This window comes from Schistocerca gregaria, chromosome 11 (assembly GCF_023897955.1).
Source record: "Schistocerca gregaria isolate iqSchGreg1 chromosome 11, iqSchGreg1.2, whole genome shotgun sequence".
Classification (NCBI taxonomy): domain Eukaryota; kingdom Metazoa; phylum Arthropoda; class Insecta; order Orthoptera; family Acrididae; genus Schistocerca; species Schistocerca gregaria.
The window spans coordinates 150,944,606-150,968,130 of record NC_064930.1 but is presented as its reverse complement, the minus strand read 5'-3'; the positions used below and the strand labels follow the sequence as shown (position 1 = coordinate 150,968,130).

Sequence of the window (23,525 nt, the reverse complement as noted above, 5' to 3'; positions counted from 1 at the left end):
AATCTTAGCACTAGCCCAAACGCTTTTAAGTCTAAACTGAACAGTTTCGTCACGGCTGACTCCTCCTATTCTGTCGAGGAGCTCCTGGAAGGGCTGAAAAATTAAGCAAACTCCAGTGTTACATTGTTGATTTTCTTTATTTAAACTTACGAATTGTCGCCGGAGTACGTTTCTCGTATTTCATTTTATCTGTTTCTACTATTGTGTTATAATTTCATGTATTGACTCTTTCCATGACCATGGAGACGTCTCCTTAATTTGGTCCCACGGAACAATAAATGCATAAAAAATAAGAGAAATGATCATCACGATAAAATGAGAGATCACGGCTCACACAGAAAAATTTGTGCGCTCGTTTTTACCGCGCGCCGTTCGACAGTGGAACGGTAGAGAGACAGCTTGAAGGTGGTTCACTGAACCCCCTGCCAGGCGCTTTATTGTGAATTGCAGAGTAATCACGTAGATGTAGGTGTATCTTAGCTTTCATAAGATCCAGCACTTCTTTCGGAATTGTTTGGCCCGTTTCTGGAAAGGGCAGGGAAAAGGGGTAAGTTTCGGATGAGAAATGGTTTTTAATATGAGAACCTTAGCAGTAACTCTGTCTCCACTCCACCCTCTTTTTATTACTAAGAAAAGCTGGGATTCGGCCTGCTGTCCAACACGGAGACAAAATGCAATCCAGTCTGTGTCTGGTTTCACTGCAGAAGGGGTACGTCTGTGTACTCTGTTAAATAATAGCCTCTGTGCTCGTCGATTGTAGCTAAATGACAAGGGATCTTTCTTTCTATGTATTCGCAGCACATTACACTTGTCTACATTGGGATTCAATTGCCATTCCCTGCACCATGCGTCAATTCGCTGCAGATCCTCCTGCATTTCAGTACAATTTTCCATTATTACAACTTCTCGATATACCACAGCATCATCCGCAAAAAGTCTCAGTGAACTTCCGATGTCATCCACAAGGTCATTGGCGATCTCATGCTCACCTACGTTAGGACAGCTTCATTATAATAATTACTAATTTTACTGTTCCCGTAGAAATGAAATGTTTGTAATCGCTGTAAAAAAAATTGCGCGAATGATTCCAAAACGGATAGTACATAGAAACGTCTTTCTAAAGGAAATGAATATCTGCCAGTTAACTGTACGTTTTCTTTGCTGCTGCTTGCGACAACTTCCAAAGCATCGCTGCGTTTGGAATTTTTTGAGTCGGAACGACGCCACCCTTCAGTTTTCATTTCATAGGTAAACCCATGAGTTCATTTTCTAAGCCCCTTTCGCAATGTCCGGAGGGGAAATGACGTTTACATGACTTTGCGTTATTCACATTAACAGGATCGCATCTACTGGGGGGTGGCACTACATTGCCAGTGTTACGTGAAGCATTTCCGCATTCCGCAGTAGCACAGTGATTTCTAGTTCTGAAGTTAAAATCCTCTGGGCTATTAGTTCGCGTCATATTTCTACTAAAGTGGCCGACTTTTCGACCCCTCCTCTGGGATCTTCTTGAAGATCTTCTTGTGTCCACTACTGCTGGAACACTGTCAGACGATTTTTTTCCCTTTATTGTATTTAGATTCCCTCCGAAGGGGGCGGGCTGGCAGCAGCTTATTACGCTGCTCTGCAGCCTACAGAGTGTTTAAAACGTAAGAAGAAGTTAAGAAACAATAAAAACAGGCGATAAAACAGGGACTTGAATTGTAAAACGGCGGAAAATTGGGGAAAGTTGATACATAAAGCATAGGGTTGTCAAAGCGAATAAAATACACAGGACGCAAACAGGTAACATAGTAGACAGACAATTAAAAAACATGGCGACAGTCTGGTTTCTGTTCGCAAGAGAGATAAATTCACAGCCAGCGACAGAATGATGGCCGTTCGCAACACTTCGGGATAGACCCACAACACTGAACACTCTCTGTAAACACTGCACTAAAATGTCGGCACGAAGAGGACACACACCATAGCCGAGGGCGGATGGAGGGGTGGACCTGGACAGATGAGGGGGAAAACAGGGAGGGAGGAGAGGGAAAACGAAAGGGGGGGGGGGGGTCAGAGACGAGTGTCGCGTCCACTTATAAAAGGGGGAGTTTCCTGGCGTTCGTGCTGGAGAAGTGATAGTATTGGTTAAAATTCATGTGGCTGCTATTGGCGGGCCACAGTCATAGACCAATATTCCTGGTCTGATGCAAAAGAAGGGGAGTCGGTAGCTCGTCTTCCCTGGATACCATTGGCGGTCCATCGTCATTGTATAGAAAGGCACTATTCCACACTGTGCTGGAGAAGGGTTATTGGTTGAAATGCCTGCTACCGCTATTGGTTTGTCGTCGTCAGTGGCTAGATTGGAAACGGACAGAGCAAGAGGGGGGGGGGGGGGAGGAGGAGGGAATGTTTACCCAAAATATTATTGTCCGCCGAGGGGACTCGCTCACACACCGCGGCCGCGTATTCCTCGATAGCGGAGAGCCACGATGCCGGAAGCCTATAGCCCTCCTCTCTATTGAAATCAGATGCATTCTTAGAAATTTCAACCGCTTCTCGGACAATTCTTCTATAAAAGTTTGTCTCTTTAGCCAGTGCACGTACGTTATTAAAATCCATGTGAGAGCCACAGATCTCGTGATGTTCCGCTACTGCCGATTTTGCACTCTGTTTTAGCCGCATGTGCCGTCCGTGTTCCTTAATGCGTTCTTTTACAGTTCTTCCCGTTTCGCCTGTATACACTTTGCCGCAGCCACATGACACTCGATAGACGCCTGCACTGTGGAGGTAATCAGGTGCATCCGTTTTCCTTCGTAAAAAGTCTTTTGTTTTGACTAAAGAAAGATGCCCGAATACCATTTTTCTTTAAAATTCTGCTTGTGCGGTCGGTGACCACAGAAGCGAAACGTAACGTGACGGAGTGAGAAGGCGGTTCCTCGTCATTCTTGTTGTTGTTGTTGTTGTTGTTGTGGTCTTCAGTCCTGAGACTGGTTTGATGCAGCTCTCCGTGCTACCCTATCCTGTGCAAGCTTCATCTCCCAGTACCTACTGCAACCTACATCCTTCTGAATCTGCTTTAGTGTATTCATCTCTTGGTCTCCCTCTAAGATTTTTACAGTCGACGCTGCCCTCCAATACGAAATAGGTGATTCTTTGATGCCTCACAACATGTCCTACGAACCGATCCCTTCTTCTACTGAAGTTGTCACAAACGCCTCTTCTCCCCAATTCTATTCAATACCTCCTCATTAGTTATGTCATCTACCCATCTAGTCTTCAGCATTCTTCTGTAGCACCACCTTTCGCAACCTTCTATTTCCTTCTTTTCCAAACTATTTATCGTCCATGTTTGACTTCCATACATCGCTACGCTCCATACAAATACTTTCATAAACGACTTCCTGGCATTTAAATCATACACGATGTTAACAAACTTCTCTTCAGAAACGCTTTCCTTGTCATTGCCAGTCTACATTTTATATGCTCTGTACTTCGACCATCATCAGTTATTTTGCTCCCCAAATAGCAAAACTCCTTTACTACTTTAAGTGTCTCATTTCGTAATCTCATTCCCTCGGCACCACCCGACTTAATTCGACTACATTCCATTATCCTCGTTTTGCTTTTGTTGATGTTCATCTTATATCCTCCTTTCAAGACGCTATCCATTCCATTCAACTGCTCTTCCAAGCCGGCCGCGGTGGTCTCGCGGTTCTAGGCGCGCAGTCCGGAACCGTGCGACTGCTACGGTCGCAGGTTCGAATCCTGCCTCTGGCCTGGATGCGTGTGATGTCCTTAGGTTAGTTAGGTTTAAGTAGTTCTAAGTTCTAGGGGACTAATGACCACAGCAGTTGAGTCCCATAGTGCTCAGAGCCATTTGAACCATTTTTTTGCTCTTCCAAGTCCTTTGCTGTCTCTGACAGAATTACAATGTTATCGGCGAACCTCAAAGTTTTTATTTCTTCTCCAAGGATTTTAATACCTACTCCGAATTATTTTTTTGTTTCCTTTATTGCTTGCTCAATGTACAGATTGAATAACATCGGGGGCAGCCTACAACCCTGTCTTACTCCCTTCCCAACCACTGCTTCCCTTTCGTGTCCCTTGACTCTTATAACTGCCATCTGGTTTCTGTACAAATTGTAAATAGCCCTTCTTTCCATGTATTTTACCACTGCCACCTTTATAATTAGAAAGAGAGTATTCCAGTCAACATTTCAAAAGCTTTCTGTAAGTCTACAAATGCTAGAAACGTAGGTTTGGCTTTCCTTAATCTTTCTTCTAAGATAAGTCGTAAGGTCAGCGGTATAAGTATTCCGCCTAAAAAGCTCTGTCGATTGAATAACTATTACACCCATTTGCCTTCAATGTCCTCTTTAAAAAATTGAACTCCGATTCAAAGTTGTCGTGATCGCTGATACGGAAGGCACGTTGAGACAGGGTGGCACCTTCTGCAGCGTGGCACAGAGGAAATGACGCGAACACGAGCTTGCATTGTACACACAAACTGCATCCCATCGGGTGCAACGTGGCACACGTTTGCGCTGCAGTTTGTACGTGGAAGTAGAATAAGGGGAGACGGCGCTACAGACTTGCGCTGTACGTTGTTTTGAAGCCAGTGGGCGGGGCCTGCCGCCATCTTGCATCCCCCAAAACATTAGCAGACGAGTGTTTAAAATTGCTGCTTGTTCGTTAGTTTTCTCGTGTGCACGCGATATTTGTTTCATATAGTAGATGTTACACTGTTTAAGTGAACAACTCAGCGTAAGGGACGCAACTTCAAACGTTTTTCTGGTCTTAAATGCGTATTGGATGCAGTAATACGACACGAAAATGACGCTTCTGGCCTCAGTACGGTAATACCTTTTTGTTTATACACTTCGAATAACCGAGAAGTATATGCTATGAAAAGGGTGCTTTTGTAATCCATTTCTATTCACTTTCATTGTGTTTGTGTCGATAATTGATAAAGCCAGAACTCCAAAAGCAGTTATTGATAGTTTAGAGGCACCGATTTGCATTCGTTGCATTTTCAAGTCCAATGCAAATTTTAAATGTTCAAGTTTGCAACGAACTACTTATTTCCTTTGGTGTCCCATATATGAATGCAGGAATGATATAAACAAGCCATCTGTCATGTCAACAAAGTGAAAGATTCGTTAATTTATGACAGAAAAGAACTGAATTTAAGATTGTCAGGCCCATTGTTTACACATCTGCTTTGTTTTTAAATTGTTCCTACAAAGTGACTTTCAGTGTGGCAAATAACAGCAATTTACAGGGTAACATGACAACACAGTGATTAATGTAATGATCTAAATAGCCTGGACTTGGGGAACTTTGCTTTAACAAATATGTAACCCTTTAAGTACTTATAATTTAACCAGTGTAACAGGTGTTCCACATATTTTACTGAAGATTTAATTAACTTCATGTAGTTACATTACTTTTATATTAAATTATTGCATTTTAAATCATTAGTCCCTGTTTCCAGGATATCTCTTGTCAGGACTTATCAGTTATTTGGGAATAACCAAACAATGAAAGCCAAGTGTATCGCTCACCTCCAGAGACCTCTTCGCGTTGGATTGATAGGAAATCTAAAGTCAAATTACAGAAAGAAAACCATACTGTAAAACTTTACAGTGCATCAGAATTTGAAGTATATATAAGAAAGTAGCGCTTAAGTCCACTTATGAATGAAAAGTGATTTGTTTAAACTTTGGACTACAATCAGAGCGATTAGTACACCAGTAAGCGACGCAAGGCGGCATTTTTTTTTTTATCAAAACACTTCACGACTACACGGAATGAAACCACCAGAAGCGAATGTTTTGGGGTAGCTAACATGGCGGATCTTCACTTGGCTCGGCTTCAAGTTTGTGACGTCATGACAACTCCTCTTACTTTTACCTCCATGAGTCTGTAAGCCTATTGTCATATCGCTGGTTTAGTCGTGGAGAATCTTTGCGGGCAACCGCGTCTGTAGCGAGTCGAGCACGGGACACGGTACTGTTATGTGGAGTAGTGTGTAGCTCTGCATGTGAGAGGCTTCTCCTTTTTTTAGTATTCAGGTTGAAGTGTTGCTACAAGTGCTGTTACAGTAAAGTGATGAAATATGGAAGCGATTCAGAGGAAAGAGTGTCAAGAAGTAATGAAACAATGAGCAGTGCCGTCGATAACGTATTTGTGTGTCCTCTCGTTGCGTGGCGCACAGCATCGATCATCAGCGCCGTGTTCGGTCTCCCTGAATGAACCGATGTGAATCAGTAGAAATTAGTCACCATAAAAGAGTGCAGTCAGATGCCAGTGTCTTGTAGCGAGCGTCAGAACGTGCGTTCCATCATCGCGTTTCCGCATCGTCAACAATCAGCCGCGTCGTGTCGGTTACGCTACGCTCGTCCGAATGATCTTTTTTGACTGTCAATCATCAAGAGAGTTAATTGGGATAAACATTAACGATTTAGAGTGTAAACAGTGCAACCTGTGGTTTCCATATCGTCTCAGAATATAGATGTTCATACCAGAGATAGGACAGTGTTCAGTTTTAACGATGAGTGGCTCCCCTAAACCCGCTTGCATATTTCGATAGATAATTCCAGGCAAGCCAGCAGCAGCACGACCGCCTCGGAATTAGCAGGTACGTGGTGTGGACAGGGCGCACGTCAAGAAAAGCGACGGTCACGAAACGAGAAGCCAGTTTAAAGTACCACATCCATTCGTACTTCCGGGCTTGTTACAAGCTCTCTTATCTTTCGGAAATCGGCGATAAACTAGATTCCCAGTGTTACGTGAAGCACTTTCGCATTCCGTAAAAGGACAGTGATTTCTAATTTTGCTCGTAGTACTGGAAAGCGGCCAAGATGGGGCATTTCGAAATTTGCCTTCACTAACAGTGCACATGCAGTGCTCTCGCTTCCCTTAATCCCAGTGGCACGACGCCGGTTTCGCCAGCAGTTTGCGCGGCACGTCGGTGTGTCTGCGGAAGCACGCCGCCCTGGAGACAACGCCACTTGCAGGTCTCAGTTACACGGTGTGCAACGACTAATTTTGGTTTTCTCTTTCCGGATTACTTACCGTCCATTTTAACTGGCAGTGCTGCTGTCGGATGCCATCCGAACTTTGGGAGACCGGCTTCCTTCAATGGCCTATTTCTAAATTCGCCACGTCTATCTTTCTCACCCTTTTTCCAGTTCAGGTACGTCACTTTTTCACCTCATGATGCTATTACAGTATCGCGAAAGTCGTCTGTAATCTCTGAATAAAGGATTAACAACTGCTAATGCGGTTTCCACAAGCTTTTTGGAAGGTTTTAACAACAATTTTAACTACATTTTTAACACGTGCCAGTTAAGCTTTGGATGGCCACTCTAAAAGATCATAGAAGTGAATTCACTTTGAAAGTAAACGACATTTTGTTACTGGAGTTATTTATTTTTATTCATTAATGTATGGTCTCGTGTCAAAAATTACGTCTCATTCGAGAGACTTTTATCCACTTCGCCTAAGAGAAGTAAATTGCTTGAAAAGGGTATATACACTCTGATCAAAAGTATCCGGACACTCCGAAAAGCATACGTTTCTCATATTAGGGGCTTTGTGCTGCCACCTACTGCCAGGTACTCCATATCAGCTCCGCGGAACTCACGACTCCGAACGTGTTCAGGTGACTGGGTGTCACTTATGTCGTACGTCAGTGCGCGAGATTTCGACACTCCTAAACATCCCTAAGTCAACTCTCTCCGACGTGGTAGTGAAGTGGAAACGTGAAGCGACACGTACAGCACAAATGCGTACAGGCCGACCTCGTCTGTTGACTGACAGAGACCGCCGACAGTTAAAGAGGGTCGTAATGTGTAACAGGCAGACGTCTATCCAGACCGTCACACAGGAATTCCAAACTGCATCAGGATCCACTGCAAGTACTGTGGCAGTTAGGCGGGAGGTGAGAAAACTTGAATTTCGGGGTGCAGTAGCTGCTCATAAGCCACAGATAACGCCGCTAAATGCCAAACGAGGCTTCGGTGTAAGGACCGTAAACATTAGACGATTGGACCGTGGGAAAACGTTGTGTGGAGTGACGAATCACGGTACACAATGTGGCGATCCGACGCCAGGGTGTGGGTATGGCGAATGCCGTGTGAACGTCATCTGACAGCGTGTGTAGTGCCGACAGTGAAATTCGGAGGCGGTGGTGTTATGGTGTGGTCGGGCTTTTTTCCATGGAGGGGGCTTGCACCCCTTGTTGTTTTGCGTGGCTCTATCACAACACAGGCCTAGATTGGTGTTTTAATGACCTTATTGCGTCCCACTCTTGAAGAGCAGTTCGGAGATGGCGATTGAATCTTTCAACTCGATCGAGCACCTGTTCGTAATGCTCGGCCAGTGGCGGAGTGGTTGCACGACAACAACACCCCTGTAATGGACTGGCCTGCACAGAGTCCAGACCTCAATCCTGTAGAACAACTTTGGTATGTTTTGGAACTCCGATTTCGTGCCAGGCCTCGCCGACCGACATCGATACGAGTTCAGCACTCCGTGAAGAATGGTCTGCCATTCTCCAAAAAACCTTATAGCACCTGTTTGAACATATGCTTACGAGTGTGGAAGCTGTCATCAAGGCTAAGGGTGCGCCAACACCATATCGGACGGCCGCAGTGGCCGAGCGGTTGTACGCGCTTCAGTCTGAAACCGCGCGACCGCTACGGTCGCAGGTTCGAATCCTACCTCGGACATGGATGTGTTTGATGCCAGTAGGTTAGTTAGGTTTAAGTAGTTCTAAGTTCTAGTGGACTGATGACCTCAGCAGTTAAGTCCGATAGTGCTCAGAGCCATTTGAACACCATATTGAATTCCAGCATTACCGACGGACGTCGCCACGAACTTGAGTCATTTTCAGCAAGGTGTCGGAACTTTTCGACTCTGTAAGCGCAGAACAGGGAATCAGTGATCACAAGGCCGTTGCAGCATCCCTAAATATGGAAGTAAATAGGAATATAAAAAACAGAAGATTTATCTGTATAGGAAGAGTAATAGAAGGCATATTCAGACTACCTAACAGATCAAAATGAAAATTTCTGTTCCGACACCGACAATGTTGAGTGTTTATGGAAAAAGTTCAAGGCAAATCGGAAAATGCGTTGTAGACAGGTACGTGTTGAGTAAAACTGTGAGGGACGGGAAAAATCCACTGTGGTTCAACAACAAGGTTAGGAAACTACTGCGAGGGCAAAGAGAGCTTCACTGCAAATTTAAACGCAGCCAAAACCTCTCAGCCAAACAGAAGCTAAACGATGTCAAAGTTAGCGTAAGGAGGGCTATCCGTGAAACGTCCAGTGAATTCGAAAGTAAAATTCTCTGTACCGACTTGACAGAAAATCCTAGGAAGTTCTGGTCTTACGTCAAATCAGTAAGTGGCTCGAAACAGCATATGCAGAAGCTCTGGGATGATGATGGCATTGAAACAGAGGATGACACGCGTAAAGCTGAAATACTAAACACCTTTCTCCAAAGTTGTTTCACAGAGGAAGACCGCACCGCAGTTCCTTCTCTAAGTCCTCGCACAAACGAAAAAATGGCTGACATCGAAATAAGTGTCCAAGGAATAGAAAAGCAAATGAAATCACTCAACGGAGGAAAGTCCACTGGACCTGACGGGATACCAATTCGATTCTACACACAGTAGGCGAAAGAACTTGCGGCCCCCCCCTCCCCCTCTAACAGCAGTGTACCGCAAGTCTCTAGAGGAACGGAAGGTTCCAAATGATTGGAAAAGAGCACAGGTAGTCCCAGTCTTCAAGAAGGGTCGTCGAGCAGATGCGCAAAACTATAGACCTATATCTCTGACGTCGATCTGTTGTAGAATTTTAGAACATGTTTTTTGCTCGCGTATCATGTCGTTTCTGGAAACCCAGAACCTACTCTGTAGGAATCAATACGGATTCCGGAAATAGCGATCGTGAGAGACCCAACTCGCTTTATTTGTTCCTGAGACCCAGAAAACATTAGATACAGGTTCCCAGGTAGAAGCCATTTCCTTGGCTTCCGGAAGGCGTTCGATACAGATCCGCACTGTCGCCTGATAAAGTAAGAGCCTACGGAATATCAGACCAGCTGTGTGGCTGGATTGAAGAGTTTTTAGCAAACAGAACATAGCACGTTGTTCTCAATGGAGAGACGTCTACAGACGTGAAAGTAACCTCTGGGGTGCCACAGGGGAGTGTTATGGAACCATTGCTCTTCACAATATATGTAAATGACCTAGTAGATAGTGTCGGGAGTTCCGTACGGTTTTTGGCGGAAGATGCTGTAGTATACAGAGAAGTTGCAGCATTAGAAAATTTGCAGAGAAATGCAGGAAGATCTGCAGCGGATAGGCACTCGGTGCAGGGAGTAGCAACTGACCCTTAACACAGACAAATGTAATGCATTGCGAATACATAGAAAGAAGGATCCTTTATTGTATGATTATGTGATAGCGGAACAAACACTAGGGATTACCAATTTAGTGTTGAAGGGCATCGTGGAGGGTAAAAATCGTAGAGGCACACTAAAAGATGAATACACTAAGCACTCAGAAAGATGTAAGTTGCAATATGTACTGGGAGATGAAGAAGCTTGCACAGGATAGGGTAGCATGGAGAGCTGCATCAAACCAGTCGCAGGACTGAAGACCGCAATAACATCATTAGTACGAAAGGACCATATGGTTAAAGTATTTTTCATATTATTGATTAATATTAATTAATTTACTATTTTGACAGATTGTTTTGAACTTCCTCTTGCTGGTTATTTGTGTTTTAATTAGTGTGGCTTTTTTAACTTTATTTGAGCTAAAGGTTTTAGGCTATATTCAGATTCTTACAGGTCCAAATAAAGTAGGGTTTGTAGGGATTCCGCAACTTTTTAGTGATGCCATTAAGTTTATTTGTAAGGAGGAGCCCATCCCTTTTATATCTAACTATTTACTTTATTATTTTTCTCCTGTTTTTAATTTAATACTTTCTTTGGCTGTTTGAGTAATCTTTCCTTATTTAACTTACATGTGTTCTTTTTCTTACAGTTTTTTTTGTTTTTGTGTTTCACTAGATTGGTGTTTATACTGTTATAATTGCTGGTTGATATAATTCAAATTATTCTTCATTAGGTTCCCTGCGTTCTGTTGCTCAAACAATTTCATATGAAGTTAGGCTAGCTTTGATTTTATTGTCTTTAGTTTTTCTAATTGGTACTTTTAACATGTTTAATTTTGTAAACTATAATTTTATTGTTGATTTATCTGTATTTCTTTTCCTTTAGCTCCAGCTTGTTTTGCTTCTTATTTGGCTGAAACTAATTGAACTTTTGATTTTGCTGAGAGTGAATCTGAATTAGTTTAAGAGTTTAATATTGAATATGGTACAGGCGGTTTTACTTTGATTTTTTGGCTGAATAAACTAGAGTTGTTTTTATGAGAATGTTGGTGGCTGAAATTTTTTCAGATGGTGATTTTTATTCTTTCTTTTTTATTAAGCTTGCTATTATACCTTTTGGGTTTGCGTTCGAGGTACTTTACCTCGGTTTCGTTATGATAAGTTAATATATTTAGCTCGAAAGAGCTTTTTAATTTTTTAAAATTTTCTCTATTGGTTTGCTCTATCGGCCGGTGCTTGCCCTTGTAACTGTGCACTCCGTTAGGACAATGTGGCAGCTGTGTAATCTCGAGACAAATTTAAAGTTCAAAATAAAGGAACACACTTGGGTGCCCATTCGCATGGTGGCAGCTTCGCTGAAGTAATCTCCCTCAGTGAGGCAGCCCAGCAGATGGTCAGTTGATCCTGTGACTCGTGTATCTTGGCAACATAGGGCACTTGAGGTTAGAAGCAGAGAAATACCTATTCCAGTCCCAGACAGTTATAGTTTTCGTAAATACCAGAAGAGATTGCGAAGGTAAGTTGCTTAGCAGATCACCAATACGGGATGTTTCAAAAAGGACTTTACAACTTCAAAAAGTCATATAAATTTATTGAAAGAAGAGATAGACCTGGGTACAGTGTTATTCTGTAGGGAAACACATCAAGTATTTTTACATTAAACTGAAGATGTGTGTGGTTTCTGTCGGTAATGCTGCTCACATCCCATCGGAAGTCAGTTTCTTCCCAAACTCGTTTTAGCATTGAAGGTGTAACTTGCTCAGTGGTGGCGTAAATTCTTGCTCAAAGCTCAGGTAGAGAAGCTGACACAGGAGGTGCAAACACGATATCCTTGTTGAATCCCCATTTAAAAAAAAAATCGAGTAGTGTCAGGTCTGTGCTGTTGGCGCCTCACAGCCGATCGATTAGGCGGTCACAGAAGATCCTGGACTTCAGCCAGGTAGTGGGGTGGTGCACCGCCTCGCGTGACGTAAACATTTCGTTCTCGGTCATCCTGATCGACTTGTGGTAACGTGTCCAGGCACAGTGCCCCGCTGTCTGTTCCGCCGTGGGAGGAAGGGGCGGTACACGTCGTTCTTGCTCAATCCAGAGGAAGCGTTCAGTCCAGCGCTGTCACGAACATGGTGCAATGTTTGATACAGACTTTCCTTGCCTGAAATTCTAATACTGTGTGTTAACCTTGCCACTTAAGCCAAAAGTGCATTCATCAGATAAGAACGTTTTGTCGTAGAAATTTTCATCCTTGTGTAATCGATTTTTCACACCTGACCAGAAGTTCCTGCAAGAAATTTTATCATTGTGTTTTATTGCTTGTACGATCGTTAATTTGTGCGGTTTCAAATGCAAACGGTTTCTCAACACACGCCAAACAGTTGTATGTGGGATTTGCAGTTCGTGAGATGCATGCCGAGACGATTTCGTTCGGCTGTTGACAAAACGTTGTCTCAATCGCTCAACAGCGTCGTCAGATGTGCTCAGATGACCTGTCGATTTCTCATGTCTTACTGAGCACCCTGTTTATACAACACATTTATGCCACTCATAAATTGTGGGCCTACCAAGGAGCATCATCGTTGTACTCTGTACCGAAATTATGCTCAACTGTTGTCGCAGACTTCCATTCTTCAAAGCAAAACACACAGCTAGTACGCTCGGGTCCAGCGGAGGCAGCCATTTTAACGCAACTGCCGCTAGCGCTCCTTACGATGCGATTCGGTACTAGCGGAATACACGAGACAAAACTTGATGTATTTCCCGGCAGATTGACACTAAAACCACCTGTGTAGGTACTATGAATTATTTTGTAAGAATATTCAGAGCTTTAAAGTCCTTTTAGAAACACCCTGTATTTTTCTGGCCATGTTGGTATTGCGCTAGATCTCCATTTTGAAAGACTTCGTGATTGACTGACACTAAGATGAAATTAGAAAAGAAAGAAATTACACTACTGGACATTAAAATTGCTACACCACGAAGATGACGTGCTACAGACGCGAAATTTAACTGACAGGAAGAACATGCGGTGATACACAAATGATAGCTTCTCAGCATTCACACAAGGTTGACGCCGGTGGCGACACCTACAGTGTGCTGACGTGAGGAAAGTTTGCAACCGATTTCTCATACAGAAACAGCAGTTGACCGGCGTTGCCTGGTGAAAAATTGCTGTGATGCCTCGTGTAAGGAGGAGAAATGTGTACCATCACGTTTCAGACTTTGATAAAGGTCGGATTGTAGCCTATCGCAATTGCGGTTTATCGTATCGCGACATTGCTGCTCGCGTTGGTCGAGATCCGATGACTGTTAGCAGAATATGGAATCGGTGGGTTCAGGAGGGTAATACTGAACGCCGTGCTGGATCCCAATGGCCTCGTATGACTAGCAGTCGAGATGATGGGCATCTTATCCACATGGCTGTAACGGATCGTGCAGCCACATCTCGATCCCTGAGTCAACAGATGGGGAGTTTGCAAGACGACAACCATCTGCACGAACAGTTCGACACGATTGCAGCAGCACGGGCTATCAGCTCGGAGATGGTGGCAGCGGTTACCCATGAAGCTGCACCATAGACAGGAGCGCCTACGATGGTATACTTGACGACGAACCTGGGTAGACGAATGGCAAAACGTCATTTTTTCGAATGAATCCAGGTTCTGCTTACAGCATTGTGATGGTCGCGTCCGTGTTTGGCGACATCACGGTGAACCCACATCGGAAGTGTGTATTCGTCAATGGCGTAAAGACATATCACCCGGTGTGATGGTATGGGGTGCCATTGGTTGCACATCTCAGTCATGTCTTCTTTGCATTGATGGCACTTTGAACAGTGGACGCTACATTTCAGATGTGTTATGATCCATGGCTCTACCCTTTATTCGATCCCTGTGACGCCCTACATTTCAGCAGGATAATGCGCGACTGCATGTTGCAGGTCCTGTACGGGCCTTTCTGGATACAGAAAATGTTAGACTGCTACTCTGGCCAGCACATTCTGCACATCTCTCGCCAATTGAAAACGTCTGGTCAATGGTGGCCGAAAAACTGGATTGTCACAATACGCCAGTCTCTACTCTCGATGAACTGTGGTATCGTGTTGAAGCTGCATGGGCAGCTATACCTGTTCCCGCCATCCGAGCTCTGTTCAGTTTAATGCCCAGGAGTATCGAGGCCGTTATTACAGCCAGAGGTGGTTGTTATGGTAAGTGATTTCTCAGGACCTATGCACCCAAATTGCTTGAAAATGTAATCACATGTCAGTTGTAGTATAATTTATGTGTCCAGTGAATACTCGTTTATCATTTGCTCTTCTTCTTGGTGTATCAATTTTAATGGCCAGTAGTGTAGTTCTCCACTTATTTGGTGGATGTGTTGTTCAAAATAACTGCATCGGCATCCGACACGGTTGTGTTAGCGACTTGCGATGCACAGCATTTACAAACAGTAGCTTCTTACTGCTGGTGTGGCTGTGCTTCATACAGTTGTGTAGCGTGCTGTGTAAGGTCAGATGTTCGCTGAGTGACACCGTGTTCCAGACTCAGTATTATGGCAGCCACTTACGAGACCGAGGAGACGGCAGCCGTGGACCTGGGTGCCCTGCTGGACGCGGGCGACGGCGCCACGGTGACGCTGGCTGCGGGCGACACCAGGCTCGTGGTGCACAGGGCGGTCTTGGCCGCCAGGAGCCCCGTGTTCGCCGCCATGTTCCGGCACGATATGCTGGAGGCGCGCAGCGGCTGGGTGCACATCGCAGACGTGGCGGGCCCGGTGCTGCGCCAGCTGGTGGCCTACGTGTACAGCCAGAGGGCCCCCCAGCTGCCGGGGATGGCGCCGCAGCTGCTGGCGGCCGCAGACAAGTACGGGCTGTCGGGCCTGAAGTGTGCGTGCGAGGAGCAGGTGGCCTGGCAGCTCACCGTAGAGAACGCTGCGGCCACGGCTGTCCTCGCACTGAGCCACTGCTGCTCCGGCCTGAAGCGGGCTGCCGTCGCGTTTGTAAAGGACCAGTTCCACCGGGTGGCTGTGACGCAGGGCTGGGCAGACGCTGTGGTCGGACACCCACACGCTGTTGCGGAGTTGACTCGCCTGATTGCTCAGCCACCTGTACCACCCAGGTATGCTTAAACAATATGACGATACGTTCAAATATTCTCCCGTAACTATGAAATACGTGCTGGACAGCTACAGGAACCTGTGTGTAGGTATCCGTCAGTGCATTCTTTACATCCTCATAACTGGTTCATCAGATCTTTAAGTTAAAATAGTGTTTATATGTGGCTAAATTAGATGACAAAAATATTGATAAAGTATTTTGAAACTTCATCGCTTGTTTTGGCAGTTTAGCTATGCCTAATTATCCCCTGATGGTCCACAACTCTTTTCTGAGTACATGCTGTGGTACCGTGGGGGCCCAGCCTTTGCAACACTATTTCCCTTTCCGTGTAGCGAGTCTTCACTTCCACTATCCCTTTCTGCCTCTGCCTCTGCCTTTCCATTAGATGGTCTTCCCAGTGCAGTCCCCACTCGGACCTGGTAGATTATTTAGGACCCTAGGTTTTCCATTTCACTTCTGGAGCTGTCCACACCTTTTCATTAGTATATAAGTGGTCCCCAGTGTTGGGTTTGACTGACCACCACTTTTCCAAATTTACATGAAGTGTCAATCGTGCAGGGAAGGTCGCCCAGTGTGGTGATGTTTGCCTTTCCACTTGAACAGCCTTCATTTCCGAGGAGGTGGTATGCCCAGAATCAAACACAGTAGCCATCTTATTGTGGATAAACCACCAAGTGCCTGCACAGTGGTCGCCCCCTGACGACACAGTAATTGTACTGTTGGTGCCTGAGTTGCAAAGACTGCCCACGTGTGCCAAAGACTGTCCCCACCGCGAATGGGGCACGGGGACTCGGAGAAACAGATTGCTGGCCAGATAGCTATTGCCGATTCTGAGTGACACCCGTGGGGAGAGCTCCCGTTAGGAGTGGATGGCACCGTAGTAGGTAACTTTCGTATCGAGTGCTTGAATCTTTCTGCCGCTTGTGGTTATACAACCCCAGCAGTCTCTTCAAAAGAATGGAACTCGTTCAACGCAGACAGATTCGGCCCCAGAAAGTTTTCTTCTCCAGCCACACTGTTGGACGAACATAGGGCTAAGTGACAAGCAGAGAGATAATCCCCATGATACCGGGTTTGTACATGGACATATGGGGGACTCTTTTTGGTCACAAACCATTTATTCTTTGTATAGAGTATAGAGAACAAATTTGGGGAAGTTGCAGCCATCTGCACTGTGAAGTGTGAGTTTCGATTGAAACAGCATCTCCTACCGAGTCATGGGTATTGCTGGCTTGTAACAAGCTCGTTGACATTCTGGTGACTATCACTCTGTACAATAGTCTAAATATGATTAAAGGCATCATTTTCAATCATGACCACCTTGCATCACTCCACACAGCGCCACCCAGATGAGCTTTCCACAATGCTGACTGGCACGTTTTCACCTCCTTTGTTTTTCTTGGCTCCTTGCTGCATAGAGGTGTTGATGTGGCTGTCCAGTGTGCAACAGCAGCTGTTCTATTGGAAGGCAACTTAGAGCCATATAATGCTTCATTCAATGAGTTGGAATTCTTCAGTGCTTTTGGCCTGATACAGGCCCAGGTCCACATTCTCAAACAAATTCTTAAACACCTATCTGTGGATTGTTGGCATCATCATCTTACTATCTTTAACCGTATCTGGAGTGAGGATAAGCTCCCATTTCCTTGCAGGGAGAGCACCATTATTGCAGTACTGAAACTGTGTAACCATCCCACAGGAGGGGGGGGGGGGGGTTGGTGGCTATTGCCCAATTAGTCTCACCGATCTTCTCCGTAAGTTGCTCAAATGCATGTGGAGCCAATGACTATGTTGGCTCCTTGAGTCTCAGGACCTTCTAGCTCTACCCCAGAGCAAGTTTTGCCAAGATCATTACACTGATGATTATTTGGTTTTCCTGGATTCTGACATCTGGAGAATTTTTGCCTGGCATCAGCACTTTATTGCTGTCTTCTTTGAACTACAAGAGACTTACAACACCACACAGTGACACCACATCCTCACTACCTTACATGGATGGAGTCTCTGGAGCCCACTTACAGTTTTTTGCTGAGAACTTCTGGTCACACCATACTTTCTGGATTCAATGTATTGAGTATCCCTCTCTTTGTAGTGACCATCAGTGGTCTTGCTGCATCTCTAGGGTCTTCAGTGTCACCCTTCTTGTGCTGACAATTTTTCCTTTTATAATTGCTCCTCTGTGTGGGTGTTGCTGAATGTTGACTGCAGGGTGCCATTCGAAAGGTGTAGTTGTGAGACCTCACCTATGGCTTTCAGTTTTCTGCTAGCAAGACTTACGTAATGCACCTCTGTCACTGTTCATCCACGACCAGACCTTGATGACTCATTACTCAATGTGCTGGAGATGTATTGTGCTGGTCTCTGATGCTGGGTTGACACACCTTCCCCCGTCGTTACCAAGTTAGGAAAACGTGCTGGCTACAATGTAATACACTACACTGCATCAGTAACACCACCTGGGGTGCAGACTGCTCTGTCCTTCTGTGGATGTACAAAACCCTCATCCTGTCCCATCTTCATGATGGGAGTCCAATATACGGTTCAGCGTCACTCTCAGCACTGTAGTCACAGGACCGTACACACAACTGTGGCAGGCAACCTCCCACAGGAGCCTTTCGAATTAGTCCTGTGAGCAACCAACTCGTGGAGGCAGGGGTCCCTCCACTTATAGATTAGTCACCAACAATGGCTTCTCAGTTATGTTAAACGTTCACACCATACAAACTATTTCATAGCAGGGCTATGCATCTCCCACAACAGAGACCCAGAACCACAATTGCAATTCGTGCAGGGTCTCTCTTCTCAACCCCTACTTCCATCACTGTCACCTCCCATCAGGGAGCAATAGTGCAAGCTCCCGTGGCACGTACCCTGACCTTGGCTCTGTCTCGATTTATCCTTTAAACCAAAAGATTCAGTTGAGCCCATGGTTTTTGACCTCCTGTTTCTGGCGCAGTTTTCAATGCATTTCTGGGTTTGGAAATTGCATATGCTGATGACTCAGTGGTCGATGGACGAACTGATTTTGCACACACATTCAGGATGCAGTGAACTATGCTCCTTGTTAAATGGATGCGTTGACTGCACTCTGAACTGATGACTGTAAAACGAGCCCTTAGTCATCCTTGTACTTGCACCTGCAAGATGCTTCTGATCTGCAGTCACTCCCTGAGCAGCTTTCAGGCCATATGTCCAAACTATCCTTAATTCACCCATCATTCACGACTATCCAGGATCTTTTTTCTGGCCTCCACCAAACAGAACAGTCAGTCGTCATTGGGCGTGTGGTCATGTGGAGATCTCTGAGAACGAACAAGCTGACTTGTTTTCAAAGTCGGCTACCAGGATGACGATTTTGGAAATGCGGGACTCAGAGGTGCAACTTTGGTCGACTCTACACCATCAATTGTTGGAGGCCTGGAACTCTGAATGGTTCACTCTGGACTCCCCAAACAAACTGAGGGCAATGAAGGAGACTACAATCACATAGCAATGTACCTTTGCACTTCTCACAGGAAAACCATCATCGTTTGTTGGCTACACATTGGCAGCACTTCCCTGAGACGTGGCTACAATCTCCAACGTCAGAACTCATCTTACTGTTGTGACCACGTGGCAGTGGCCCATGTCCTAATGGACTGCACAAATTTGGCTGCTTTGTGGCGATATCTTAAAACCTGACATTGTACCCCTGGTGTAAGTGATGACGCCAAAGTGGCTGACTTGATTTCTGCTCATATCTGTGAGGTGGACACTTCAGTCTCATTGACTGCCTACGATGGTGGAGGGACACCCCACATCAGATCTGGTCCAAAGGACCCATGGTGACCCTTGCTCAGTGGTTCAGCCAGGCTCCTGCCCTTCCCACCTTTTTATTCTCTACATCTGTTTTTATTTGCTGTTTCTAATGTTTTTATTCTTTAAAATTTAATCATTCTGTCTGAGCTGCTCGTTTTCTTGGGGCAGTGGAGGGCGAGGTAGTGCTGGTCGGATGCAGAGGGTGTGTCTCACTTTGCATACTGTGCCCCAACCTCAGACTGCATTCTGGGCCACGTGACTCTTCCACATGACTCCCTATCTTTCCTCTCCTACTTCTCCTTGCTTTTCTGTCTGTTACATTTTAAGCTCCCTAGATTTGCCTTTTGTATCCATCCTCTGGGGATTAGGTGAAGAGATTTATGACCTCCGAGTTTAGTCCCTTTTACTCCAAAAAGCAAACCAACCAATGCATAGTTACTTGCAGTGATAAGCTGTGTTACACTGAATGTGTAAAACTAGTCGTTGTCTACATTTTGGGAACGAGAGTTTCAATGAAGGGTAGACTGATTTTGTACACAGCATAAACCATGTCTGCCATGAACGCAGAATGTGCAGCAAAGGGCACCATCGGACAGGTTGCATCCAGGACTGCTGAGTGCTTGTCCCTCATTCTGCACATTGCACTGGTCACTGTGAACCTCTCCACAGAGTGTAGAATTCAAAGTTGTGCGCTCTCTCTGCTCCTTTTGATAGTGAGGTACATGTACATAACAGCTGTCCTGCTGCATAAACGAAAGATGAAGATGGGGAGCAAGTTTGTCACTCGTTATCAGCACCTGGAGCCCTGTAGTATGCACTAGCCCAGTTCCAGAAGGGCAACAGCATACTTAAAATTTTTCATTTCTGATGTTGCTCTGCTCTAAACATTGATTCGTGGAAACATTAAGTGTTGTAAAGTAGACAGTATAATCACTGCACCAACATCTGGACTACTATGTACTGGATAGTTCTCTTTCACTTTCTTGGTACATGTATGTGATGTGCCCATAAATACCGTAACGAAATTGGTTTAGACTCCCTGGCCAGTACTAGGGGAATTGTGTATTTTTTAAAATACAGTTTAGGTTCCCAGGAGGAGGGTATTTTTCTCAGTCGGGGCATGTATTGTAGACACAGAGTAAACCATGTGACATAACCGTGTTTGGAGCTGGCTGTAACTGCTTACTCCTCATACGACCTGGGACCAATTCACAACACCGTAAACCAGTCCTCACAACAGATCCAGGCACTCTCCCATGACGCTGGGTGTGTTGTTCACATTTCATTTTCGTTTCCATTAAGTCATGCCTCAGAAAATCTGCTGCACACACCATGCTGTAACACACACAGAGAAGGGTTAGCGGCGGGGGCGGCGGCGGCGGCGACGGCGGCGGCTGTTTTACTGGTCAAAACGCTATGCTTGCTTTTCACAGGAGCAAAGGTCAAATCTTTGCCCACTCTTTTTTCTTGAAGTTTTTCTTGGCATTTTCAAAGGCCACAAAGTGAATACTGTGGTGTTTCCATGTACTAGGACACAGCTGATGGCAATTGAAAGAAAACAGCCCTCAGTCACTATTTTCACGAATTAACCAGTTTCCAACACTGCTGGGAGTCTCTTCCTCAGAATTTAAATCAAAGAAGGTCTATAACATGGTCATAGAATTGTGACTAAAAACTTGTGATAGAGTATATATACAGAATCATTGTGAAAGACTGGCAGTACTTATATCTCATTTATAAAATAATAAATGTGCCAAAAGGGCATTAGTCACAAAGAAATTTAAGATAAAAAAGTGTGATGGCGAGCCACTAAGGGCTGCTCATTATTCTGAGGAAGACACTCCTATCAGTGTTGAAACCCAGTTAATTTGTTAAAAATAGTGACCGAGGGCTGTTTTCTTTCAATTCTAACTATTCATTGTCTCTGAACGTGCAGCCGTGTACAAAATTATGCACAGCTGATGTATATACCTTCAATTTGTGCTTCATTTCAAGAATCTGTTGTTTGGTATGCTGATCTACTGCTACGAAGAACTTGGGAGAAGCGGTGTTAACTGATTTGCATAGTGGTAAGTCATTCGTATTACTGGAACTGCTATTGTCATAGGCAGTGTGTGTTCTTCTATCTTTGCAGGCAGTCCCTCAGCAGTAACTCGTGCAGCAAGCAGTCCCCTGGCCCTCGCGTGAACACACTCGGCCACTCCGACCACGGCCAGACACCTGCCACAGCTACGCTGCCCGCGGCTGCCCCCGACATTCCTCCACTCGATGCCACCACTGTATCTCGTATGCGGTAAGTTTTATCGCTAAGCGTGGACAATTTTTGCACTCGTAGTACCATTTATAGGCGAGTCCACCATGTGGTGTAGGGTGATGCGAATTTTGCTTTATCGTATTTCGATAAATGAGAACTGAAGGTGTTACAAAAAGTTATTCCTTTCGCACGTTTTGGGGATCACCCTTGTCCGGCTTCTATCGCCAGGAGAGGGTCCCTCAGGACACTCCCCTCCACAGTTTCTGCTGGTCTCCAACTGGATATCACACAGTGGCTGTAGGAGAGGCAGGCTGCTGGTCTTATGTATTCGTGCTCTTCTTCAGTCCGTGCAGCTAATGCAGGAAGTCATCCAAACCCTCTAAGGAGAAAATAGACAAAAAGAGGTCTGCAGAGATGGACATTCCGGTGTTCCCACACCACAGGATCCCACATTCTCTGCTTATATGGCCACAGCAGTGATCCTGATGGCCCCTCAGGCTCCAGAACGCATTACACATCATTTCTGAGATACCATGCGTGTTGACACCACCATCTCTCAACCGGTGGCTGCAGGGTCCCCTGCGACATACCTTGTTTCCTTGTTCCCTTAACACCCTCCCATTATACTGGCACCACGATTCTACAGTGGAATTGTATCAGCTTTTCCCGCCACCTGGTTGATCTGCAACATCTTTTAAGCTCCACCTCTGTTTTCTGCATTGCCTTCAGGAAACTTTGTTTCAGGAAGTTTAGACCCCTGCCCTTCATGGGTAATTGGGTATATTTTAAGAATTGTGCCGATGTTGTTAGGGTATCAGGTGGAATTTGCACACGAGTTTGAACTCTACGTGTAGCGGACTTGTGCCTCTGGATAAAACTTTGAAGACTGTAGCTGTTTGGGCAAGGGCATTTCAGGATTATACCGTCTGTAACATTTATCACTCTCCCAACGGCGGAGTGCCTCAGGATGTATTTCATAATCTTCAGCAACTCAATGCCTATAACCCTTTGTGGTGTGGTACCACAATCAGTGGCCGTGGTAAAGACATCGATAACTTCCTAGCAGATCTCGACTTCCGTCTCTTGAATACTAGCGCCTCCACACACTTCAGTGCAATACATGGAACTTTATATTTACAAGCCTGATCTCCTGCCCACCCACTGGAGGTTCCACGATAACCATTGTGGTAGCAACCACCTCCTAGTCTTTTTTTCTCCCTCAGCGACACTCACGTGGGCGCACACCTAGGTGGGCTCTCCACAGTGCCTACTGAGATGTTTTCGCCTCCACTGTAATTCTGAGCTACTTGGAGGCTTTGGCGTGGCTGTCCAGAATACAACAGCGGCCAATCTGTTGGCAGACGATGTGGAAATCCCTTATTCTTCGGGATCCCCCTCCCCCCTCTCCCCCATTTGGAAGACTATTTTGGCGATCCTCAGAAATCACAAAACTATTAGTGATTTCTCCAATGCCGAAAGCAGCATCTGTCGATCGAGCACTGCAACTGGACCTTTGTTCAACTTGACGCCACCAATTGTTGGATTTCTGGAACTCGGGATAGTTCACCCTCGACTGCCTAAACAGAGGGCAATAAAGGAGACCATGACTACACAAAGTGTTCCCTCCATGCTTCTCGTAGGGAATCCACTGTCCGTGGCAGCTACGCGTCGTTTGCACTCATTTGACGCATAGCCACATTCTCCGATGTGAGAAACCCCCTTACTGCTGACGAGTTGCCCGGCTGATGGTGACCCACATCCAGCTAGAGTGCCAAATTTTGGCTGCAGTGTAGCAATATCTTAAACTTGGAGACATTCTACCTCTGATGCTAGCGGACAGTGCCAAAATATCTGATCCAGTTTTGTGTTTCACCTGCAGAGATGGTCTCTACTCGTCAGTGTGATGTGGGGCACTTGGCCTAATTGACCAACAGAGGGATTGTAGGGACGGCCCTCCGTTGCTGTG

The 23,525-nt window shown here is 45.3% G+C and overlaps 1 protein-coding gene across 2 annotated transcripts in view; it reads left to right on the top strand.

Annotated features, from left to right (window-relative positions):
* The window catches only part of LOC126295495 (histone-lysine N-methyltransferase EHMT1-like), a 57,213-nt gene that overhangs the window by 17,015 nt on the left and 16,673 nt on the right, over window positions 1-23,525 (top strand). Inside the window, exons 2-4 of one of the 2 annotated variants that reach the window (XM_049988057.1) lie at window positions 14,332-14,598; window positions 14,933-15,508; window positions 21,440-21,598. In XM_049988057.1, coding sequence (XP_049844014.1) covers window positions 14,943-15,508; window positions 21,440-21,598 — 725 coding nt within the window. In that variant the 5' untranslated portion in view covers window positions 14,332-14,598; window positions 14,933-14,942. The remainder of the gene's footprint in view (window positions 1-14,331; window positions 14,599-14,932; window positions 15,509-21,439; window positions 21,599-23,525) is intronic. The other variant, XM_049988056.1, reaches the window with a different exon arrangement.